This window comes from Vipera ursinii (genome assembly GCF_947247035.1).
Source record: "Vipera ursinii genome assembly, chromosome: 6".
NCBI lineage: Eukaryota > Metazoa > Chordata > Lepidosauria > Squamata > Viperidae > Vipera > Vipera ursinii.
Genome location: NC_139515.1, coordinates 22,372,329 through 22,396,642, shown reverse-complemented (window position 1 = coordinate 22,396,642; position 24,314 = coordinate 22,372,329). Strand labels below are relative to the sequence as shown.

At 41.3% G+C, this 24,314-nt stretch overlaps 1 protein-coding gene across 4 annotated transcripts in view; it reads right to left on the bottom strand.

Annotated features, from left to right (window-relative positions):
• Window positions 1-24,097, bottom strand: part of CADPS2 (calcium dependent secretion activator 2) — a 409,931-nt gene extending 385,834 nt beyond the window's left edge. For all 4 annotated transcript variants that reach the window (XM_083366018.1, XM_083366019.1, XM_083366020.1 and 1 more), the window contains exon 1: window positions 23,648-24,097. In XM_083366018.1, the coding sequence (XP_083222144.1) occupies window positions 23,648-23,995 (348 nt within the window). In that variant the 5' untranslated portion in view covers window positions 23,996-24,097. The remainder of the gene's footprint in view (window positions 1-23,647) is intronic.
• Between the last annotated feature and the right edge of the window lie 217 nt (window positions 24,098-24,314).

Below are 24,314 nucleotides of genomic sequence, written 5' to 3'. Positions count from 1 at the left end.
ATGAAAAAGGGAATGGCAAACCACTTCTGCAAAAGTTGAAGTTGCCAAGAAAACTGCAGGGACTAATCCAGGCAGGTGGCAGGAATCAAGACTGAGTCAAAGGCACACACATGCACACACAAGAGAGAACTAATGAAGATCAAACAGCAAACAAAATGTAAGAGAGCAAAATAAATGTTTATGTTTATGTTTATGTTTTATTTAATTTATATACCGCCCTTCTCCCTGGGGACTCAGGGCGGTTCACAGGGCATATAAATAAAAATACAATACTATACAAAAGTTAAAACAAAGATTAAATCAGTGCCCAATTAAAAAACAATAATACAATCTAAAATGACAATTTAAAACCCAACTCCCCCATCAGGCCAGACCGGCCAATTCAAACAAATGGGTCTTCAGACCACGACGGAAAGTTCGGAGGTCCGATGCCGTCCGGAGCTCCACCGGCAGTTGGTTCCACAAAGCCGGGGCACCCACAGAGAAGGCTCTCCCCCTGGGGGCCGCCAGTCGGCATTCCCTGACCGGAGGCACCCTGAGGAGGCCCTCTCTGTGGGAACGCACAGGGCGGAGGGGAGTTGAAGCCGGCAGCAGGTGGTCCCCGAGGTACCCCGGACCCATGCCATGTAGGGACTTAAAGATCATAACTAGGACCTTGAACCTCACCCGGAAGACAACTGGTAACCAATGCAGCTCGCGGAGCAAAGGTGTAACATGGGAATACCGGGAAACTCCCAAGACAACTCTCGCGGCCGCATTCTGTACCAGTTGGAGCCTCCGAGTGGTCTTCAAGGGAAGCCCCATGTAGAGAGCATTACAGTAGTCAAGGCGAGAGGTCACGAGCGCATGAGTGACCGTGCACAGGGCATCCCGGTCCAGATAGGGCCGCAACTGGCGCACCAGGCGAACCTGGGCAAAAGCCCCCCTAGTCACGGCCACTACATGATCTTCTAGGGTAAGCCGTGAATCTAGGAGGACTCCCAAGTTGCGAGCCCTATCCACGGGGGGTAAGAGCTCACCCCCCATAGAAAGAGATGGAACATTTTGAATGTCCCGGGATGCCGGAATGCACAGCCACTCAGTCTTGTCAGGGTTGAGCTGAAGTCTGTTCCTCCCCATCCAGACCCGAACCGCCTCCAGGCAACGGGACATCACAGCGAGGGCATCACTGGGGTGGTTTGGGGTCGAAAAGAAAAGTTGGGTATCATCGGCATATTGATGATACCCAACTCCAAAACCACGAATGATCTCACCCAGCGGTTTCATGTAGATGTTGAACAGGAGAGGCGAGAAAACCGACCCCTGAGGAACTCCACAAACGAGAGACCTCGGGGTCGATCTCTGCCCCCCTGCCAACACCGACTGCGAACGTCCCAGGAGATAGGAGGAGAACCACCGAAGAACCGTGCCTCCCACTCCCAATCCCCTGAGACGCCGCAGCAAGATACCATGGTCGATGGTATCAAAAGCCGCCGAGAGGTCTAATAGGACTAGGACAGAGGAATATCCCCTGTCCCGAGCCCTCCAGAGATCATTCACCAGAGCGACCAATGCCGTCTCCGTGCTGTACCCGGGCCTGAAACCCGATTGGTAGGGGTCCAGATAATCCGCTTCATCCAGGACCAGAGGGAGCTGATGCGCCACCACACTCTCAACAACCTTCGCAAGAAAGCGAAGGTTGGAGACTGGACGAAAGTTGTTCAATACAGCTGGGTCCAAGGCAGGCTTCTTGAGGAGAGGTCTCACCACCGCCTCCTTCAAGACGGTGGGGAAATAACCCTCACTCAAAGAAGCAGATATAACCGCCTGGAGCCAGCCTCGTGTCCTCTCCCTAGCTGCATAAACCAGCCAGGAAGGGCATGGGTCCAACAAACATGTGGAGGAGCTCAGCCTCCCCATAATCCTGTCCACTTCATCAGGGGTCACAGAATCAAACTCTTCCCAAATAACATTGACAAGACCGTCCGTGTCCTGATCGCCTGACTCTGCCCAGCTGGAGTCCAAACCGGTCCGAATCCGAGCGATTTTATCCGACAGATGTTGACTAAATTCCTCGGCACGACCCTGCAAGGGATCCTCCCTCACCTCCTGATTAAGAAGTGAGCGAGTCAAATGAGGTAGAGAAGAAGGGAACACAAAGTTGTGGTTGGAAGGAGTAGATAAGATCCTAAAAATGAGAGAAAGATGAGACAGCTAAAAACATAAAATCAATGTATGATCCAGATGATGGACATGGTAGAAATAAGTATTGTTCACAAGGATAGAAAGGTATTGAGTGGAATAGTGTGCTGAATAATTTTGCCCTATTTTATTTTCGTCTTCCTTTTTCAAGTCTCTTTAATTTCTTTTGTTTCCTATTTCTTACTACTTTTCTGTGCTTTGCTTAATGTTGCTTATTATAGAAAGGGATAATGTGATAGCTGGGTATGTTAACATTTGCCAATGAACAAGGCACAAACAGGACCAGAATTCAGATTTATTTACTATAGCTAATTGTAGTAAATGTGAACACCAAAATATTACATAGAATTACTATAATCGTTTATGAAATTCTAGAAGGTTACCTATGATATAGTCCTAGAAATTACTGGAACTTGCTCCTTATGATGAATGTCAGTTTTAAATAATCAAAGCTGAATTAAATATAATGGGCCTAAAAACTAGGTTCATGTATTACATAAAGCCACAATGCAAGCTGTTTGTTTTCTGGCTTGGTGTTAAAGCAAGCATACACCAGGAGCATAGATTAACTTCATGGAGAGAAGGGGAAGACTGGGGACATATCTTCTGCCCATGGTAACAGTTTGTTGCCTATTTACTTATGTAAAACCAAGAAAAACAAAAACAAGTCTTGATGAGAATCCCTTCCATCTAGGAAACTACTTTATCACACTTAATTGGTGCCAAACACATTTGTCTCTTCTGAACATGAACTAATCCTCTAATCCTCAAAATTGTTTTGCTAATCCTGCATTCTCCAAGTCACCCATTCCTTATGAAGATGTTCTAGAGGGAAGGCAGAAAGACAATTGGCTTTTCTACTCAAGAAAGAAGAGGGTATAGACACTGTCTCCCTCTTAGCAGACCGTTTCCTAGGCAGCCTCTCCCTCCATTCCCATATATCATTAGAGTTACTGACCAGCATAACACCTTATCACACAACCTTCAAGAATTAAAAAAAAACCAAAACAGTCAGCTGTTGTGATCCAATCTATATACTACTAAAATTGATTATACTGACTACAAAATTGTGATGCCAATGACCGTCATGACTGTCAGATCAATTTTATAAAGACAACAGTAGAGATTTGCATGATTTGTATAAAATTATGGGATAAAATTTATGGGATAGATAAAAATGGTTACTGTAATGTGAAATGTAAAATCACTATATCACTAAAATCTACAGATAAAACTATATTTAATATTAATATTGTAACTGTAAGAATGATAATAGCGTGATGTAAAGTAAAATGGTATATAAGGGAATGACAGTTACATGAAAGACTAAAAGGCTAAAATATGCAAATTTATAGACATAGTCTTTGTCAGCTTGATAGCTCTAAAAAAAAAGAAAATGAATTCATGCTTTATGTAACAGGGAAAAAATAATCAATGTTACTCAAAGAGAAAGCTTTGACAATTTACTAGAGACCAAAAACATCACATTCTTTTTAGACCAATTAATATCTATTTATTTGGTTTATATAAAACCCATCTCAACAACTGATTCTTGTTATTATATCCTGAAAATTATAATTCTACCTCTCTTTCAATATTCAAACAAGCATTTTACCACTTAGAATCTTAACCAGAAGACTATTACATATTTGGACTGCATATATTAACATATTTAACAGGGGGGGAATTAGGAACTAAATTAGCTTAATTGTATAGCATTACACAAATATGTAATGTAATATAAGGTTAGTTTTATTAAGACAGGATAATTAATGTGTTTCTTTATACACTTTTAGTTGTCTTTTTTTCTCTTTACCTGTAAAACAAAACTAATAAAAAGGGACAGTTTTGAAAATTGCTGAGAATCTGATCCATACCACAGTTTATATTAATATAATTACTTGCAACATTCTTCAAATACCTTAGATAAATCAGACAATAGTTTCTTTCCTGTTTTAAACTTTTATCTAAGAACTCCCTAGCAATTTTTTTAAACAATGTGGTTGCACAGCCAAAACTGCATTCCATAGTATGCATTAACAATTTGAATTATGCTCCTGATTCATGAAAGCATAAATATCTCCTCTTGTCACTACACTTTGCAATGGAATGGCTAGTAATGCAACTATTCTCAAGGAAGCATGTGGAATTGCCACTATTGAAAAGTTCATTTTTTAAAAAATGTAAAAAAAGACAGCCAGTTTGGTGTAGAAGTTAAGGCACTAGGTTAGAATCTGGGAGTTCTAGTCCCACTTCAAGGGCAAAGCCAATAGAGTGACCCTAAGCCAGTCATTCTCTCTCATCCTTACTAGAACTAAATGGCAAATGACTTCTGAAAGACTTGCAAGAAAATTGCAAGGACCTATCTAGGCAGGTGCCAGGAGTTAATACTGACTGGAAGATGACAAATTAAAAATGTGAATGAAAAAAGGCATCACGTTGGGATTTAGGACATTTCAAAATCCATCCTTCAGGCTGACAGTCAGTCAAACTTGTGATACAATTTCTGCATAAGAAATAATTTGTTCCCGCTTCCTAAATCCCTGACTTGTTTTCTTTAAGAAGTAAGAATACCAACAAGGAAGTCGGGTTTGCTTGGCAATGAGTAATATAAGGCAGTTTTATAAAAACAGTGTGTTAACATTGAATTTTAAAAAATTGATTCGGCACAGCTTTGTAAATGAGAAGACGCTGTGCCATGAAGTTAAGCTTCCTGGGAGCAGAATTCAAGGTCTCTGCATTGGCTAACTGTGTCTCGTTTTATGAGAAAGTAACATCTTAGAACTTGGCTGTTCTGGTTATTGGTTCCTGCAGCTATGAAACTGAGCACTGCAGTATAAAATACACAATTGTATTCAACACTTAAATAACACTAAAATAGAAAAACTGTCCAATGCAAATTTCAAATTCTTCCTCTAATCAGCAGCTATAAACAAGCGACTAGCATCTGTCTATTTTTTATTAGACATTTTTCCCAGGTTGCACTTGCTTTGAATTTACGAAATAAAAAGGAACAAAAGGGCTCACAGAAGTGAAGATCAGGAGAAAGTTATTCTTGACATCCAGGTAGTGTTGTTTTAGCTATGTGTATTCCTCAAGTGATCAAAATTAGTGGTAATATTCCAAAAGGATACCTGAATTCACACTGGCAAATTTTTCCCCCCAAAGATTCAATTTCTCTCTTAAAATCAAGCCTTTTCTGAAATAGCTGGGAATAAAGAAATACCATCATGTATTTGCTAGAAGGTTTTCCATTTGGTGATGACAGTACCTGATCTATCAATAAGATTCCATGATCCATAAGTAATCTGCCATGGGTCTGGGGTATGGGAGTTGCAATTTAGCAGACGTGAAGGACGTCAAAAAGGATAGAGGCATTGCAATTTGTGGAACTTCATTTGGCAAGTCCACAGAAACTGGGTGGAATTTCAGTAGCATTCTGACATGTCACCATTGTTTGGGTGAAAAAATAAAAATAAAACTTTATTGTATAAGTGTATCAAGCTTAAGATAACAAAAAATAATTCCCCCCAAAATATAATTCCCAAGAAATCTTAAACTTGCCACTTCCATGATTCCACATTATTGTCTTGTTTGACTGTCACTGCCTTGCACTAAGAGTAATATTTTTTTAAAAAAAAATATTGCATTCCGTAGCCATCAAAAGTTCATCTGCTACTGGTCTATGTCCTTAGTATCAAACTAAATTCTATATTCTTTCCTAGTTCCTTGCCCTTTTCCTTTGAATAATTAATAGCACAGGTTATGTCCAAAACCTGAAGATATAAAGAGACAATCTAGTTCTTATTTCAAATATTCTAGCAGCTGTTCAGAGAGAATTGACCTATCCAATATGAATATCACAGTAAAAACTCCTGGTAACTCCCTTCTACTTCAATGTTAGGGGCTGAGGCTGGGATAAAGTGCTTCTCCAGGATTCCCATTGTGTTGTGGAACAATCTTCCATGTGAAATTTTAAGTGGTGATACAATTGGCCTTCTGTAAGTAAATTAAAATAGTGAATAATGCTATAGGGATTTTTGAAGTAGCTCCTGTTTTAAAGCTGCATTATTATTTTAATGGTTTTATTGTATTATAAGAAGAAGGGGAAGGAGGGGAAGGAGGAGAAGGAGGAGGAGAAGGAAGAGGAGGAAAACTTTATTTTGATCATTGACCAATAAAAGAACAATCTGTTAAGTCGTGGGCTCTGGACAGCAGGAATGTTGACATGAGGCTGAGTACAGAATACTTTTATTCTTACTTTTATACTCATACTTTTATTCTTCCTGGAACTGTACTGAAGCTTGGGCCGCAACCAGCCACAATATATAGTCTAGCCCCTAGGCGGCAGCCAATAGGTTTGAACACACGCTTGCTGCCTGAGGCTGACTAATTGCAGGACCGGAGATGGCCTGTCTGGGTTGCTGGAGAGCCATTAGCTCCTCCAGCAACGCACGTGGTGTAACACCACAAGCCCAATACATAATACCCTCTTGGATCAGACTATGACACCCTTAAAATAGTCTTAACAACTGTCAAGACTTATTAATCACTCCCAACAACCGTAATGAAAATAATAAAAAAATAATAAATAAATCATAAATCATAAATTCGCTGTGGATACAATGAAATTAAACAACGTCTGAACAGGCTTACCAACACAGTAAGAGCTACAATGAGATTAAACAACATCTCATGAACAGGCTTACAATGCAGTAATGGCAGTTTCACAATGCCAAGTTTCTGTAGGTAATGATACAAGTTTCAGAACACTATACATCACTTTATTTTACAATAGTCTGTGAGGTACGCAGGAGGCTTGTGTGGCCTAGAGGAATGTCTTGGAGTTCCCCTCACCTAGTGGTCTACAAGCTTACCCAGTGGGCTGGGTAGACCCATGTCCCCTTGTGCTCCAGTGTCAAGGGGAATCAAAATGCTCTGGCTGGCCTCACCAGGTTGGCCCACCCCAGAGTCAGTCTGTTCTGCAGAGTAGGCACAGTGGTTGCTGAGGTTCGGCTGGCTCGCTTGGTTAGGGGTTCCCTTTTACACTTCCGTGCTTCCCGGTTCTTCCTCAGATTCTACTTCTGCTGAGAAGGGAAAACCCTGGTGGTTCCAGTGTGGGCTGGCTTGGTTACCGGTTTGAGGACATTGGGAGGGACTTATACCACAGCCCTCACTTAGTGACCATTCTGGGAACCTTTTTCTGAGTTGGTCGATGTGTCTTCTGACCAGTCACCCTCCCTCCAACCCCACTTCATAAGATAGGGGTCTGGATGCCTTGGTTATTTGACCAGGAACCCATAAATTCCCTGGACCATAGTTCCTGGCCCAAACCCAATCGCCCATGTGCAGCCCCCTCGGAGGTTTTGGTCAAGAGGCTTCTGTTGCCACTCTGTCTGGATGCAACTTGTCCAGTTTAGAAATCAAATGCCTCCCCCAACGTAGTTCAGCAGGACTTTTACCCATAGCAGTGCAGGGTGTAGAATGTTGGCAGAGTAAAAAATCTGCCAATCTGTGATGCCAGTCACCTGTGACAATATGCTTGAGTGCCTCCTTTCTTGTCCTCACCATGCGTTCGGCTTGGCCATTAGAAGAAGGATGAAATGGTGCAGACATTGCATGTCTGATGAGATTAGCTCTAAGAAAAGCCTGAAATTCAGCAGCAGTGAATTGGGCCCCATTATCAGAAACTAAGACATCAGGCAACCCATGTGTTGCAAAGAGTTTTCTCAGCACCAGGATGGTCCTAGCAGTGGGAACTGGAATTACTTTCAGCCATTTTTAGTGGCTATCCACTACTATCAGGAAAAGCTGCCCCTGAAAAGGCCCAGCGTAGTCTATGTGAATCCTAGACCAGGGAGTGTGTGTTTCCTCCCACCTGTGAACTGGGGCCTGAGTCATTTCAGGCCTAGATTGCTGGCATGTATAACAACCATGAACTTGATCCTCTATAGCCTTATCAAAGCCAGGCCACCAAAGGTAGCTTCTAGCTAAAGCTTTCATTCTGACAATGCCTGGATGGCCTTCATGTAAGGAGTGTAAGACCTTGTCCCTTAGGGAAGTGGGAATTATGACTCTGCTCCCCCATAAAATGCAGCCCTTATATGCAGACAACTCATGTCTCCTGACAAAACAACTTTGAAATTCAGAGCCTGGACTTTTTTCCAACCAGCCCGTGTATACCCATGACAACACTCTACTCAGAATATTATCTGTGGCAGTTTCAGCAGCAATATCCCCTGCATGGAGGGGAAACTCAGGTAAGTCCTGTATGGACAGTATTCTAGCAGCAGGAGCTGGATCAGGATACATTAGTGGCAGTGGTAGGCCATCAGCATGGCCCATTTCCTTCCCTGGTTTATGAATTAACTTAAAATTGTATGCAGACAAAAAATAGACCATCTCAACATTCTTGGAGATAGTATGTGGGGGGGTTGTTTGTCTGTTGTGAACAATCCCAACAGAGGTTTGTGGTCAGTGTAGACAGTGAAATCCCTGCCTTATAAATAATCATGAAATTTCTTAACTCCAGCAACTATAGCCAGGGCTTCTTTATCAGTCTGTGCATAGTTGCGCTCAGCAGAGGATAAGGTCCTAGAGTAAAATGCAATAGGAACCTGTTTCCCATTTTTCTCTTTGTGGCTTAAAACTGCACCCACCCCATAGGGAGATGCATCACATGCAAGACATACAGGTTTAGACTTTATGTAATGAGTTACAGTGGACTTTTCTGATAGAAGTGCTTTCAAATCCTGGAAGCTTTTGTCGTGTAAGTTAGTCCATTTCCAAGGGGCTTTTTATTAAGCAGCCTGTGGAGGGGCTCTGCTATTGCTGCCTTTTGAGGTAGGAATGTGTGATAAAAATTTAGGAGGCCCAAAAATGCTTGCAACTCTCCTTTTGATTTTGGCCTAGGAGCCATTTTAATGACCTTCACTTTAGAATCAGCTGGGTGAATACCATTAGCATCAATGCAGAACCCCAAGAATTCTGTTGATGAGACCCCAATACTACATTTGTTGTTCTTTAATTTGAGGCCCGCTTCGTGAAGTCTCTGCAAAACAGCCCTGAGCCTTCTGGCTAACACTTCTGAGGATTCCCCAGCAATAAGAACATCATCAAAATAAGGGCAGACACCCTGAATACCCTTAAGTGTGCATTCCATAATCCCTTGGAAAATACCCGGTGCAACACTGACTCCAAACTGTAAGCATTTGACTTTGGATGCCCCTCTGTGAGTCATGATCATTTGAGCCGCGGCTGTCGCCTCGTCAACCGGCAATTGCTGATAGACCTGTACTAAATCAAGTTTAGCAAAAATGGTTCCCCCTTGCAAGGAGGCTAAAGTATGGTTGACTGCAGGAACCGGGTAAGCATGTTGTTTGAGGGCCTTATTTAATGTGCATTTATAATAAACACAAATGCGAACTTCTCCGTTGGACTTCAGTGGGGTAACAATAGGAGTTTCCCACTCCCCCCCATCAACAGGCTGTAACATGCCCTGTTCTACAAGCTTATCAATTTCAGAATCAATTTTGTGCTTTAAGGCAAAGTGGACCCTGCGAGGTTTAACCCTAATTGGAACAATGTTAGGATCTAACTTAAAAGAAATTGGTGGGCTAGTGTATGTCCCCAGGGTTGAATCAAAAACATCTGCATATTCTTCGCATACTGCCATGAGGTCTGCAGTTTGTGTCTGGTTTATGTTAGTAATCTGAATACCTAAGGCATCAAACCAATCAAGTCCAATAAGATTCGTTCTTTGGCCCCCTACTACTATTACATCCAGGTGCCCCAAAAACCCTTTAAATTTTACCAATAATGTGGCTTCACCCTTAACTTTAACGTGAGCGTTCTGAAAATCCATTAAAATGATATCTGAGGGTCTTAGTTTAGCCCAATTGTTACTGCACCTACACACGAAGTCAAATGTGTCTTGTGAAATGATTGAGACTGCAGAGCCGGAGTCCAACTCCATCTTACATGGAACTCCTTGTAGCTCTACCAACAGCTTAAGTTTAGGCTTGAGGGGGCATCGAGCCCCAGTGTGGCATACACTTCTCTGGCTTCTGAAGAACCCCACACTAACTGGACCCTGGGCCCCAGTACCTCTCCCAGTCAGTTCCTCCGACCGGTGTTTGGGTGGCCTGTCTCTCTGGCGGGTTCTGCAAACCACCGCGATGTGGCCGGTTCTTCCACAAGCTCTACACGTGGCTGAACAAAATCTGCAGTTGGTGCGAATATGGTTGCCTCCGCAGCCTTTACATCTCAGTAAGAGAACTGCCTTGTAATCGTTCTCTCGCTGCTGCGGTGTTGCATGTTGGGTTGCCTTTGGAGTTTTTTGATTTTGGGTTCTTCTTCTTCTGATGATTCTCCGGCACATTTGGCGATCTCAAGATTGACAGAATCTTCGATTTTTGAAGGTTTGGTGGGCTGAACTGTTTGCACTACACCCCTGGTGGCTTCGTCGGTCATCACCTCATCCTGTGCCTTGGAGAATGTTAGATTGGGTCTAGCAAACAGTCTCTGCTGAAGGATTCTGTCCCAAAGGCCACAGACGAGCCAGTCTCTTAGTTGTTCTTCTAAGTTTGAGAACTTGCAAAGGCGTGTGGCCTGCCTTAGGCCCGCGATAAACTCCAAAGCTGTCTCCCCGTGTAGCTGCACTCTTTGGTCGAATTTGAATCACCACGCCATCTCTGACATCTTGGGCTGGAAGTGCCCAGTAAGCTTCTTCTTATGGTCTGCATATGATACTGCTTCGATGGGCGACGACGCGAAAAGGTTCTCTGCTAGATTGAAAGTTGCTGGGCTGCACACGCAAAGCAACGCGGCGGCCTTCAGGCCTTCCTCCGCAATTTGATTTGCTCTCAGATAGTTCTCTACTTGCAAAAGGTAAGACGGCCATTCTTCCGGATGCTTCACATTGAACTCTCTTAATTTGCCGACCTTCGGCATCTTCCTTAGATTCCTGCATTCTTCGGATCCTGCTTCTAGGTTCAGGGAATGTGTCCTCTGAGCACGCGGCCGCTAGTGTGGCTTACTAGCCGGCCTAGAGGGGGGGAAATGCCTCTTCCCTCTGGCGTGTACTGCTGACCCCTCGTTGACTTCAGCCCTTAATCAGTGAAGCAGGATCCCATCCTTATCACCACTGTTAAGTCGTGGGCTCTGGAAAGCAGGAATGATGACACAAGGCTGAGTACAGAATAACTCATACCTTTATTCTTGCTGGAACTGTACTGAAGCTTGGGCCGCAACCAGCCACAATATATAGTCTAGCCCCTAGGTGGTAGCCAATAGGTTTGAACCCACACTTGCTGCCTGGGGCTGACCAATTGCAGGACCGGAGACAGCCTGTCTGGGTTGCTGGAGAGCCGTTAGCTCCTCCAGCAATGCACATGGTGTAACATCACAAGCCCAATACATAACACAATCAATACAATGAACAAATTATTTCCTAACAACAAACACTGTTAGCAACCATTTGTGGGCAAGGTTTACACATAATGTAGCAAAATTTTGCTACTTTTAGAGAAATAAATTTATCTTGATTTTTTAATAATAAAAGCTCTAAGAGTGCCCTGGAAATTTAAATAAAACAGGGATAATCAACTGGTGCTGTGATTTCTATGTTACTCATATCACAGGGGTTTCATGTGGAGTTTTCCTATATTTCTGTTCCAGACACGTTTTATATTTGTGTACTGCTGAGAGATGTGCAATTGTTGTAGGATAAAAAAAATCAATTAAAAATTACTTCTAATCTGATCTAGACTATCTTCTATCTTGGATCTGTGCTTCTGTTGCTCCACTTTGTGACTGAAATGGTATGTGGGAAGATGTGAGGAAAAATACTGCATAGGGAATGGTGAGATAAGAGAGGGCAGAGTTTGCGGCCGGATAGTGGCAGAATGAGAGGCTTTAGCTTCTTGAGCTATAAAGGAGATGGTGGGAGACTTGTACTTTCAGATTTGCAGGATATAATGTAGCCTTACCAAAAAGTAGAATTAGCTCATCTGGTCATGTTTCTTACCTGAGCTACCTCCAAATCTGACAATTAATGCATTCCTATCACTAGCCTGCATCACTGACTTAGCTTTGCTTTCCAAACAAGTTCTGTTTCAGACACATGCAGGCAGAGATGCAGCAGTGGGTTTGTGATGCCTTTGAAAATATAGAAATAGAATCTACTGCCATTTCCACGTTCATTAAGGCTACAATTCTACTGAACAGAATCTTATTAGTACTGTGATGGCTCCCTTGGACACCAGCTTGGATGACAAGGAAGAATAGGCCCCAGGGACATCTGAAAGGGACTAAGGGGAACACCAGGGGGACATGGAAGGCTCTGTAGCAGAATTGGACGGTCGAGGAGAAGCTATGCTGGGAACATTGGGGGAATCTGGCAGAGTGGCTGGACAAATAGCTGGCTACACAGACCAGAGGAGAGGCACAGCTGCAGCTGGTCAGCACAGAAGAGGAGGGATTGCCACCCCCACTAGATCCTAGGTTGCACAGAGCTGAGCAGAGGGAGGGGCAAAGGAGGTGAGGCGACCTGCAAGGAGAAAGCCTTACCCCTCCAAATGAGATACACCAGTCAGTGCCTATTTACCTTGGCACTTGGCACCTGGTGGTTGTCAGAGATAACCATTCATAATCTGTCCATCTGTGAATGTCTGTGACTCATTTTCTTGAACTTATTGTGACTATGTTGTCACCGTTATGCCTTGCACCCACTGAAGTCAAGTTGCTTTACTCATGCCTTGAACCTATAGGAGTCATATTGCTTTTGTTGTGCTTTGAAGCCATTGAAGCCAAGTTGCCTTCAGTGTGCCTGGAGTATGGAGAGTTATGGTTGCTTTCGTTAGGCCTTGCAACTGGCAATTGCTTTCATTCTGAGCAGAGTTCATTAGTTCACCTTGCTAGCATTGTCCCTATACCTTAGGTGTGGAAGAGACCACATCTAGTCTTTCTCCCATTGCTTCGCTACGTACAGTCACAGAAGTTGCTTGAAACTGACTCTAAGGACTGCACATGCAGAGTTGGGACCTGGGGAATGACTATGGGATTGGTGTATGAAATTAACAAGCTTAATCCCACTCTTACTGTGTGTGTGTGTGTGTGTGTGTGTGTGTGTGTGTGTGTGTGTATGTGGGAGGGAAACTGAGACAAGATAGGAACTTATTTCTTGTCTATCAGTCCATTTCTACTCACAGGTTTTTCTATAATTCTAATTCATTAGGAAGTCGAGGCACACTTTTTGATGCATTTTTGTAAAAATATTTAATTGCTGCATAATCTACAAACAGATCCAGATGAGATTATCATGTGAAGCAAACATGAAGAATTAAATTACCACGAAGAGGCTTCCAACTGGCCTTTCCAATGACTATGATATCCCAGGACATCCAATTATGGATTTATCCACTGTAAAAAAAACTTTTAATAGATTCAAAATTCTGTAAATGCCGTCTTACTACAAAGGCACTATGAGGCAATGTGGCATGAAAGACGAAAACAATATATTTTCTGAAAGATTTAATAATCTTCCTTAGCACACAAACATTAAGCAGGATACCTGATTTCTGGAACAAAAGATTGTTTGCATATTCCCTATACATGCTAGAAGCAGTGCATCACATAATAGCTACGGAACTGCTTTGTTTTCACAATAGGAGGAAGGGAAAATAAAATTTCTGAACTGTAAACTTCTACATGTGAGGGATTTTGTACTTCTTGTTTTTTTTTAAAAAAACCCTCTATGCATGGACAAAAAAATATGCAAGGGAAAAGAAGGTCTCACTAAGCCATATTCACTATAAGCTATCATCCAAATGAGTTAGATAATGGCTGGGGTTCAAGTACCACACAAAGCCACAGTTTGTTTAACAAAGCAAATCACATAATGATTCAGTGCAATGTGTGAACCCATTTGGTAACTCCTTGGAACTAGTTAACTAGAGATTAGGAGAGCAGATACCTGAAACCGCCAAAGGGAACCATGGAGGCAAAAACTGGAGTGGCATTTCCTTGGAACAATCCATCATAGGACTAGGCTGATAGTGTCTTTCCTCTTCTAGTGAAAAATAACCTCCTATACAATAAAATGACTGATGTATATAATAAACAACTGGGAGCTGAAATCCGGACACATCTCACATCTCGTGTCACCCACTAGAGCCTTGAACGTGTCTCTTCTCTGAGATTCCAAAAGGCAGTGAAAAGCTGGCTATTCTCTCTGGCCCTAATACAAAATAGTAGAAGAGCTCTTGCTGTTATGTATGTTTTTCTGCAAAGATATCATGTTTTTATTTTATCACTTTGACTTTTTATTATGTAAAGCTCCCAGAATTGTTATAGTCAGGGGTTCCTTTTAATTTTTTAAGTAAATTAACATTTTGTATTCTATCAGGTCTCAGAAATAACAACACACAAGTTGTTAATTCTCCAATACAAGCTAAACACAGTATTCATCAATAGAAATAAACCATCTTATATTCTATTGTAGATTTGTTAATTCATGGAACCTGCTTCCCTTTAAGTTAGCCATGATATAATATTTACCAGCCCAAAGAGGGAGATAGTAGAAGGATCCAAATATATCTAAGTGAAGGAAAAAATAACCATTTGTCATGACAGATAAATTTTCAAATTAACCAGATATTTTGTTCACAAACTACTTCCCAAATGAAATGAGAAATAATTAGGTGCAGGAATTAAGTCAGTTGAAATGTAAGCTATTTAAATAAAACAAATCACTTGCCCAATGCTCTCTGTCAACTGCTATTTCAAAACTCCATTTCTCTTGGTAGATCTGTTACTTCCCAATTATGAGCAGAGCTGACCTCATTTGGCATCCAAAGGAAGGAAAGTGGATTAACACTCATTGCATTTCAAAACAATTAGTATTAGTTCATTAGCAAAACCTAGCTCATAAAATAAAGTGTTGTAGTCCCACAGAAGGCATTTGGCAAGCTTTTATCAATACAAATAGAAAAAGTATTCTTTCAAAGATATGTTTTATTTTAGGCTGATGCAGGGCTTTCACTTCAATACCGACCAAACAATTCACAAAAGAAAAAAACATGTAATCACATTATAAACTTTTAGCAAGAACCAACCAACCAAAGGTTCACAGAGGCATTCAACAAATTGCAAGATGCTAAGTATCACCTGAACTGTGAAGAGCTGTTGTCTACCTTTCTTGTTGCCTAACTGGTCTGGATGACCATTACATGAACACAGAGCACTAGAGTCTCTTTGTGACCTTCTATAATTGTACGTGGGAAGGAGTCTGAGACATAAGAGGAAGAGCTGAAGACTAGACAACTGAAATGCAAAAGGTATCTCACCTCACGGAAACTAAGGGCATGAAAAGCATTTCAGAAAGAACTCGTCCATTTTCTGTAGAGTAAATGGAAAGGAGTAAAACTCTGAGATATGCTAGAACGGTTATGGTAATGTAACCTTACAATAAAAATAGAACTAGCATTCATTGTTGTACTTCTTGTCTGGACTATCTTGAAGAGATAACATCAATTTTGCAAGTTTCAGAGTACTACTCTCTCCTTTCCTTTTATTCTCTTGAAAGCTAGGGACAGTCCCTTCCAAAATGTTGTCCGTACCCTCCTTTCTTCTGTGGTCTTTGACATATATTACATGCTAGTTGTCCATTCTGTGGCTCTTCCTCCTGTCTCTCAAGGTCATTCCTATGTACCATTACAGTTTGTGAGATGCAGATTTCATCTAGGCAACTACACAAAATAAACTTAACATCCAGCTTCTTAATTGTTTGCATGGAGAGGAGACACAACAAAAACTGAAGGTGAGAGGCACCCCAAATATACAAGACAGCTTGTAGGCAGCCTTGGAACAATCAAGTTGCTCCTTGAGGTGGCATGTATTATTTGTGATTCCTGGGGAAAAACAGGGAGCCCCGGTAAGGGTAGGCACATATTTAGACAAAAAAGAGTATCTGGTAGCCATAAATAGCCTGGAGAATGATACCTGAACTGAGGAAAGAACTCAATTATTACCAGCAAATTCAACCATAGAGAGAAGGTCAGGCTATTTGTCTTAATGGCAATTTATACAGCATCAAAAGATATTGCACTTATCCTCTGTATTTCACCATCAGTTTGAAGCTGATGGATAAAGGAGAAATTGAACTTCACGTCTAACAGTATTGAGACTTCACCAACATAGCTAAGAATTGTGGCCTTTTTAATAAAGATTATTAGGCAGATCATAGGATCAGAACATGCTAAATAATAGTTTCAGGTAGTTTCAGATGCAGAGGACAGTCACTACCAGCAATAAAATAAACCCTTTTCTTTTCTTTTTAAAAAGATAAACACTACTAGGGCCTTGACACATGATGTAATATCCAAGGAAACTGTTGAGAGTCCTTGTGGAGAGAGAAGGGATGCAGCAGTCCAATGTGCTTGGTGGCTAAAGGTTTGGCATAATCTTGATCTGTGTTTAGTGCAAGGCCACCAGCACCAACATTTCATGGAACTGAGGTGGGTCATTTTAAACACTCAAAAAACAGATTGTTTTAAACACTCCCAATGGCTGACTGTGGTAGCAAACCTGTAAGATTTCTCCAGGATACCCTGTGAATATTATTTGAGCCCACTCATGTCCAACTCTTGCTGAGTATGGATGATGGATGGACAATAGAGCTCCAGGCAGCAATGCAAACTTTAACAGGTGCAGGATGGTAGCAGAGGCTTAGTGATCTCAGGATATAAAATACTTTGGTTTATATGGTAGACATCAGCCTGCTTAGTTTCATAAAAATAAGGATATGAAAGTTGAAATAAGAATCAAGTTGTATTCTGGTGCTGTGAAAAGGCATTTCAGATTCCTATAAGAGTGTCAGATTCCTATGAGTCCATGCCTACTTCAGTGGAGTGATCACTTCCTTCAGGAAATGGTGTCAATATTAGAAAAATTCTTTGATGAGTTAAAAACTCCTTGTTCAGAAAGAATCATATTTCTATTCAGACAGCAAGAATCACTTACAAAACCATTGTGCAAGGAAGCAGGTCTGTTTACTGACATTATTTTCCCTTGGTGAGGTACAATCTATAGATATTATTAAATAAAAAAGGATTGGATGGGATTTGGAGGGCAAAGAATGGCTGAGATGCAAGATGTCTGTTTGAAGAAGAGAAAAACTTGCTTACTCTCAGAATATCATCTAATCTATATTCCTTCCTTTTTGAGGGAATGTGTCAATGATATATTAAGTGCAGCACAATTAGGAACAAATGTAAAATAAATGTGAGGAATGCTGGCAAAATATAGGACATAATGAAAGGGATAAACCTAGCTTTGCACATTTCTCTTGCTTTCTAACTCAAAGAAGGCCTCTACCTAAAGAAGAAGTATTCCATTCAACTCAGTAGAAAACCCCAACCACACATTCAAAATCCGAAAGTGCTAAAATACTCAAATGACAAATACTTCCTGGAAGGCAGTCACTCATTTAGTACAATTATCTATATGGAAGTCCTACTGTAGAAGTTATTATGGGACCATCTGCAGAAGGAATTCCAGCTCTGTTCAAGCCAATGTAACTGAAACTTTATAAACTGAAGAAAATGTGGTAATTTTGGATTTCTTTGGGCAAGTAGCAATAGGACATCTGTGTTTATAGACTAGTATGCTAATTCCATTATTTCAGTTTGTCTTTTCTGTATTGAGGACAACCTTCTCCAGAGCAGAGTGTCTTCTATCCATGCTAGCTCTCTACATGATTGAGGATTCAAACATAACAAATTGGTTGGTTCGTGGCTAATTATATACAAGTGTACTCTTTGTGATATTTATTCATTTACTTCAATATTTTACATAATCTTTCAGGGTAAAAATATCCCAGGAGGAATGCATAATAGAATTCTAAGCAGCTGCATAAACTATTTAGTATAATTTATTCTTATATAAGTGCCCAAAGACATTGTCAAAATATAAATAGTTTTGTAGCTGGAATCATACCCCATGTACTTGAAATAAATCTGCTAATTGATGCCTACGACAAAACATAAACAAGCTTTATTTATTGCCATCTGAAAAGTAACACAACTCTTCTTCACCACCACCATCACCCCAAGAAAACAGAATTAACAAATTCTGGACAATTAACAAAAAGAGTCTTAGATAGAAACACTTTTCCAAAGAAACACTTTTCCAAAATTGTAAGAAGAAGCAACAAATTAAAGTTTGAAACACTGAAAACAGTGAATCAAGACAGTCTATGAAGGCATCCGAAGGCTATTTTTGAACATTTAGATTAGATTAGGTAAAGTAAAGGTAAAGGTTCCCCCGCACATGCGTGCTAGTCGTTTCCGACTCTAGGGGCCAGTGCTCATCTGTTTCAAAGCCGAACAGCCAGCGCTTGTCTGAGGACATCTCCGTGGTCATGTGGCTGGCATGACTGGACATCAAAGGTGCACGGAACGCTGTTACCTTCCCACCATAGTGGTCCCTATTTTTCTACTTGTATTTTTATGTGCTTTCAAACTGCTAGATTGGCAGAAGCTGAGACGAGTAACAGGCGCTCACTCTGTTACGCGGCACTCGAGATTTGACCCGCCAAACTGCCGACCTTTTGATCGACAAGCTCAGCATCCTAACCCACTGAGCCACTGCGTCCCTCATAGATTAGATTAGATAACCTTTATTGTCATTTTTTTACTGTGGGCACAATGGCACACATTAAGAATGAAATTTAGTTGCTTGCTCTCAAAGTGTACACATACAATGCACATTTAAACATATTATATACAACATATGTATAGACCTACACCCCTACATATAAGTAACATATAAATATTAATCACTGTCCATCTTGAATACATAATGGACGGAGGAAGCTTTAGAGTTCACAAGGTTAATACTGTATGGAACAAAACTCTGACAGGCTGAATGAGTGTCAGTAAATTTAAGCTTTTGATTAGTGATTTTTAGTTAGGAATTTGGAAAATACTTCATTCTGGATGAAACTGCAGTCCTGTTGAAGTAACAAGTTCGGAACTTGTCTTCCTGGAGTCAAATCTGTAAACTAAAGGCATATGCTTCTTCAGTGTCCAAATGTAGAGTGCTAGCTTCTATTTTTTGCAGTATGGTGATATCCTAGCTTCAGTTATTCCCATTCTAATAACTCCCAAATGGACTATTACAGGGCATCCCCCTGGATATAACTTCCAAAGAAAGTCAACCAGTTGCCAGTCTGTTATGAAGTGGAATCCTAACCCTAACACCGATCATAAAAGCATTGCTTTAACAATAAGCTACTGCAAAAATTATATTTTAGTATATATGACTATAAATGACATGGAGTCCTGTTCAAAGATGGCCTTTATGATCCCTGTTAATGTAGGCACTGAAATCCAATCTTGGAGCTTCTTCACCAATCAATTATGGTCGATGCTATCTTTAATCAGAACACTCTGGAGAAAAAGTTCACTTTGGTGTTATTACTGTATGGCTTTAATGTGCATCTCCCATAGAATACACACTGCACTTGCTGCCAATCTTGTGCAAATTATGCAGTGCAGTACTCTGCATTCGGGATTGAAGAAGGAAATAGACAAGCATATCAGATACCCATCAGCAATGTCACATGTAATAATAAAAAAAATGTTTCCATGTCCTAAAGTCAAAACCAGGATTTCTCAGCTTTGGAAATGTTGAGATGTGTGGACTTCAATTACCAGAAATCTTCAGCCAACTACGCAGACTGGATAATTCTGGGAATTGAAGTCCACACATCTTAAAATTCCCAAGGTTGAAAAATACTTGTCTAAATATTCTACACTCCAAAACTGTTTCTGCAGATTTCCAACCTGCATGTGTGTATAGGCTCTTCTATTCTTGATCCTTTATTTGGAGAGCTATTATGCCAAGAAAAAAAAGAAATGCCTTCTCTTATGACACAGCCACCTCTTTTATCATTCGCAGAGTCTAGGTCAGGCCTCAATTCTAGCACTAGAAATTGAAATACAGTGCTGACACTCAAACAGAAGGTCACGAATTATCAAGCCAGCTATATTCTGTTGTTGTTTCTTTAAAAAAAATTAAGGACACCATGACCAATTGCTCACCTAATCAGAAGTGAAATCAAAAAACAAGTTTTGATATCATGCCACTGTGGACATACATTATAGATGGACCAAGGATCGCCTTTCAATTTTAAGCAGAACCGAACATTTATTATATTGAGGAAAGACTGTAGGATTAGACATGGTTCGAATCATTTATCACCAACTTTACAATTTCACTTTTATAATGCTAAAGTCCAAATAATGTGTGTATTTCAGAAAAAAAGATATTCAGTTATTTCATAAGTTTTTTGCATATTATAGATAAGTAATATATCTCTTTTGATGTAGCTTTGCACTGGATCCTTTTATATTAAAGTGATCAGCATGTTGTACAGGAACAAAATGTTTCTATTAGAAAAATTAGCTACCAGTTCTCCCGAAGTGGTGCAAACCGGCTGAATCCCACAAGCGAGGTTCCATTATTGTTAATATCTGCTTCCTTTCTTAGCATTTGTGATTTTTTTTAATAACTGTTTTTATATGTTAACTGTTTCATAGTCTTGTTCTATGCCACCCTGAGTCATTCTTTTGAGAGCTGGACATCTAAATAAATTTGATGAATAAATAATATGGCTATTTATCCTTGCAAAACTGCTGGGTTCCAGTATGATAGTTCTTAAAGCCGTTTAAATGAACCTGCACCTGAAGTAAGAGAAAATAATTACAAATGTTCTGAGAAAATAGAATTTGAAGAATATAAACATATGCATCCCCATACTAGCATTTAAACAAGATTTTGGCTAAGGACAAGTTTCTTCAATAGATACAATTTCATTGCAAGACAAATATCAATATAGCCAGGACAAATATAAGTGCCCAAGGCTAATTAGATTCGAGTTCATTAATTAGGGAATATTAAAGTCTTTGTTCCCGAATTACAGGTATTATTTATTCTGAGTTAAAGTGTGAAACCTTTTCCACCCAACAAAGAGTTTTAATTACTATGACGATGAAATTGCATTATTTGATTTATTACACCACTAACAAAGTCTCTTTTTAAAATAAAAAAATGAAATTCTTAAAACAGTTGAATGAAAATTAAACACAAATGGAAAGAAGCATTCTCAAATAGCCAGCTTTCCCTCTACAAGTAATGATCAGCACTTTTTATTTTGCCAAGAAAGAAATTGATAGCCAGTGCAATACTTTAAGCACTAAGCATATTGGCCTCTCTGGGTTCTTCCTGAAACCATTCTGGTTGTCAAGTTTTGTACCAACTGAAATTTCCAGACTGGAGACAAAGCAGTCTTCAATAGAGCATACTTCAATAATCAAGCCTGAAGATTATTAGTATGCACAGCACTTTTAGAGTTATCTTCCCTGCTTTCTTGGATTAATATTTTCTTGACATGAAATAAAGAATTTGAGATTGGTTCAAAATCAAATATTGGGCTATCATAAAAAAAAAAGATACCTGGGCCGAATTAGACTCTTGGGAAGATCTTGTTTGTAACATATGGGATAATTTTGATACATTAATAACACAGTTAAAAAGCTAGAGAAAGGTTACTTTTATGAACTTTAAAACAACCTTCCAATGTTGGGACTACAATTTATAGATTTTTTTCAATCATCTAGTACAGCACCTTCTCTTACATGAAGTCCCCTTCATATTGTCTAGCTTGTCTGGTGGCATCTGTCTAAACCTGTTTATACCCTCTCTACAAGATACCAGAGAATGAATGGCATTTGTATGTAAAATATTCAGAGTGAACAATCAATCTAAATATAATATTTTCCAAGTGTGTTTCTTGCCCTGCCTTGCACAACCTCCCCCTGCCCTGCACAACCTCACCTGCTACATTGGGGTCTAGCCTCTAAAAGCAAATAGAATTCAATTTAGTTTGAAGAAATGAAATTGAAGGTAAGACAAAGGCAATAGAATTTAAATTAGACTTTCAAAATCATGTTGCTGTTCCAGAGTTTTGAAGAATACACTAATTGTTGTTCAGGGAATAATAAAAGTTTACACACACACACACACACACACACACACACACACAGGCAGAGACACAGACACACAGAAACACACACACACACAGAGAGAGAGAGAGAGAGAGAGAGAAGGGACCCTTTAACTTGTGGCTATTAAGAAATTCACCATCTTTAAGAATTTTTTTCTAAATTCTTCTCCAAATATGAATTTTGTTCCCTTAAATTAGAAAGTTAAGAGCTTGTTTCACTGGTCAAATGTTTTACAGGGCTCAAACTAAACAAATGACTATTGCTCTAAGTCTAAAGGGTATTTGTTCCATTGCTTTGGCCCAACAAATCTGCCTTTTTTAAGACAAATACTTATGTTCACTACAAGGAATTATTTCAAGAAAAGTAGGATGAAGCAGGGAGGAGAAAGGAATTTTGAGGAATTAGGAATTCCCTGCAAAAAAATGGGTGGTATTCCAGTCGATGCCATTTTGAGATGTGGCAATTCCAAATGAAAGATAATACTCTTAGGTTATGATTTTTGGCACAACTTACTTTACGGACAACTCTATTCCAAGAAGGTTGAACCAACCGCCCCTCAATCCCGACTGTTACCTACAATATAGTTTCTGTAGTCTTCTCCACAATTGCATTCAGCCAGAATATTGTACTTTTGAGCAGATACGTGCAGAAACCAGAGCTTACCCGTTTCATACCAAACAGGAATTTTGTGTTATTTTTCTCAAAAAGCTTCTGCACCCCATACCGGTCCTATCAACCGAGCTCACGGGACTTACTGACAAATATGTAAGATTGTTCTGAAAAGAGCCTGTTTATCCCCGAAACAACCGAGTGACAGGAACTGCCGTGAGAGAACTAGCCCGGGTTCTTGCAAACGCGGCGACATCTGGCTTAGTTAACTAACCAAGAGCAACTCAACCTGTTGCGGGAAGAAGAAAGAGAAACAGTGCCCTCCGCCAGCTGAGAGCCTGCTTTTTTTTTTCCCTCCGGGGAGTTTCCTTTCCTCCGTTCCCTCAGGAGCCACTGAACCACGCACAAAATGCTTCTTGTTGGACCACGGAAACAGATTTGGCGACAGGACGAGTGGAAGAAATCCTGCGCCGGGCTATAATCACCGGATCCAGCCACCATGGAAGTTCCTGGAAATAAAATTCTTCCGGACTCGGCGCACAAACTGGACATGCCCTCCTCTACCCCCAGCGCTTCAACGAAAATCCGACACAACAATGGACACAAACCAGCCCTCTCCGGTCAGCTTCAGCTGCGTTTCCTTTTCCAGACACACTCACACTCACTCACTCACACACACAAACACACACACCGGGTGGAAAGGATTGTGAGTGATCTCGCAGGGAAAAGCCAACCGGACGTCTCCCTTCCGCCAAACAAGCTGCGGAGAAAGAGGCTGCAAGACTCACCTTCTGCTGCCGGCGGGCCATGTCTGTTGGCTGCTTGGCGTTAAACGGATAGGCGATGCACCTGACGATGAAGACGTAAAGCTGCAGCCGGAGCCGCTTCTCCCTCTCCTCTTTCTGCAGCCGCTCTTGCTCTTCTTTGCCTTCGCTCCGCAGCGAAGGGCTGGGGCTGACGGGCCGGGTCGCCGCGCCGCCACCGCTGCCCTGGCGCCCGGAGTCCCGGCTAGCAACCGGGAGGGCTCGCGGGGAGCTGGTCGAGGGGCCGCTCCCGCCGGACACCCCCAGCAGGTCCCGCCTCTCTTCCTCGAGCACCTCCTCGGACTCTTCCTCGCTGGAGGACGGGTCGAGCATGGTGCCCCGGGCGGAGCGCACCTTTCGCAGGACGCAACAGAAGAGCCCCGCCGCGAAGCTGACGCGCCTGAAGCCAAACCAGCGGTTACCTTTCCGGACACGTCGAGCTTCCACGCCCGACTATTTCCTACGAGCCAGCCAGCAGTGCCGCCGAAAAGGAAGGGAGGCGGAGTTTGCGAAAGGGGTCGAGCTTGGGGACAGCTCTGATCGGCTCCTATCAGCGGCCGGCCCGGCCGGTCGCTACTTCCCTGGGCGGCCGGGAGGGAAGCTCAGCTCCGCCCAGCCGAGAGCATCGGCGCGACTCACAGGTGGGAAACCT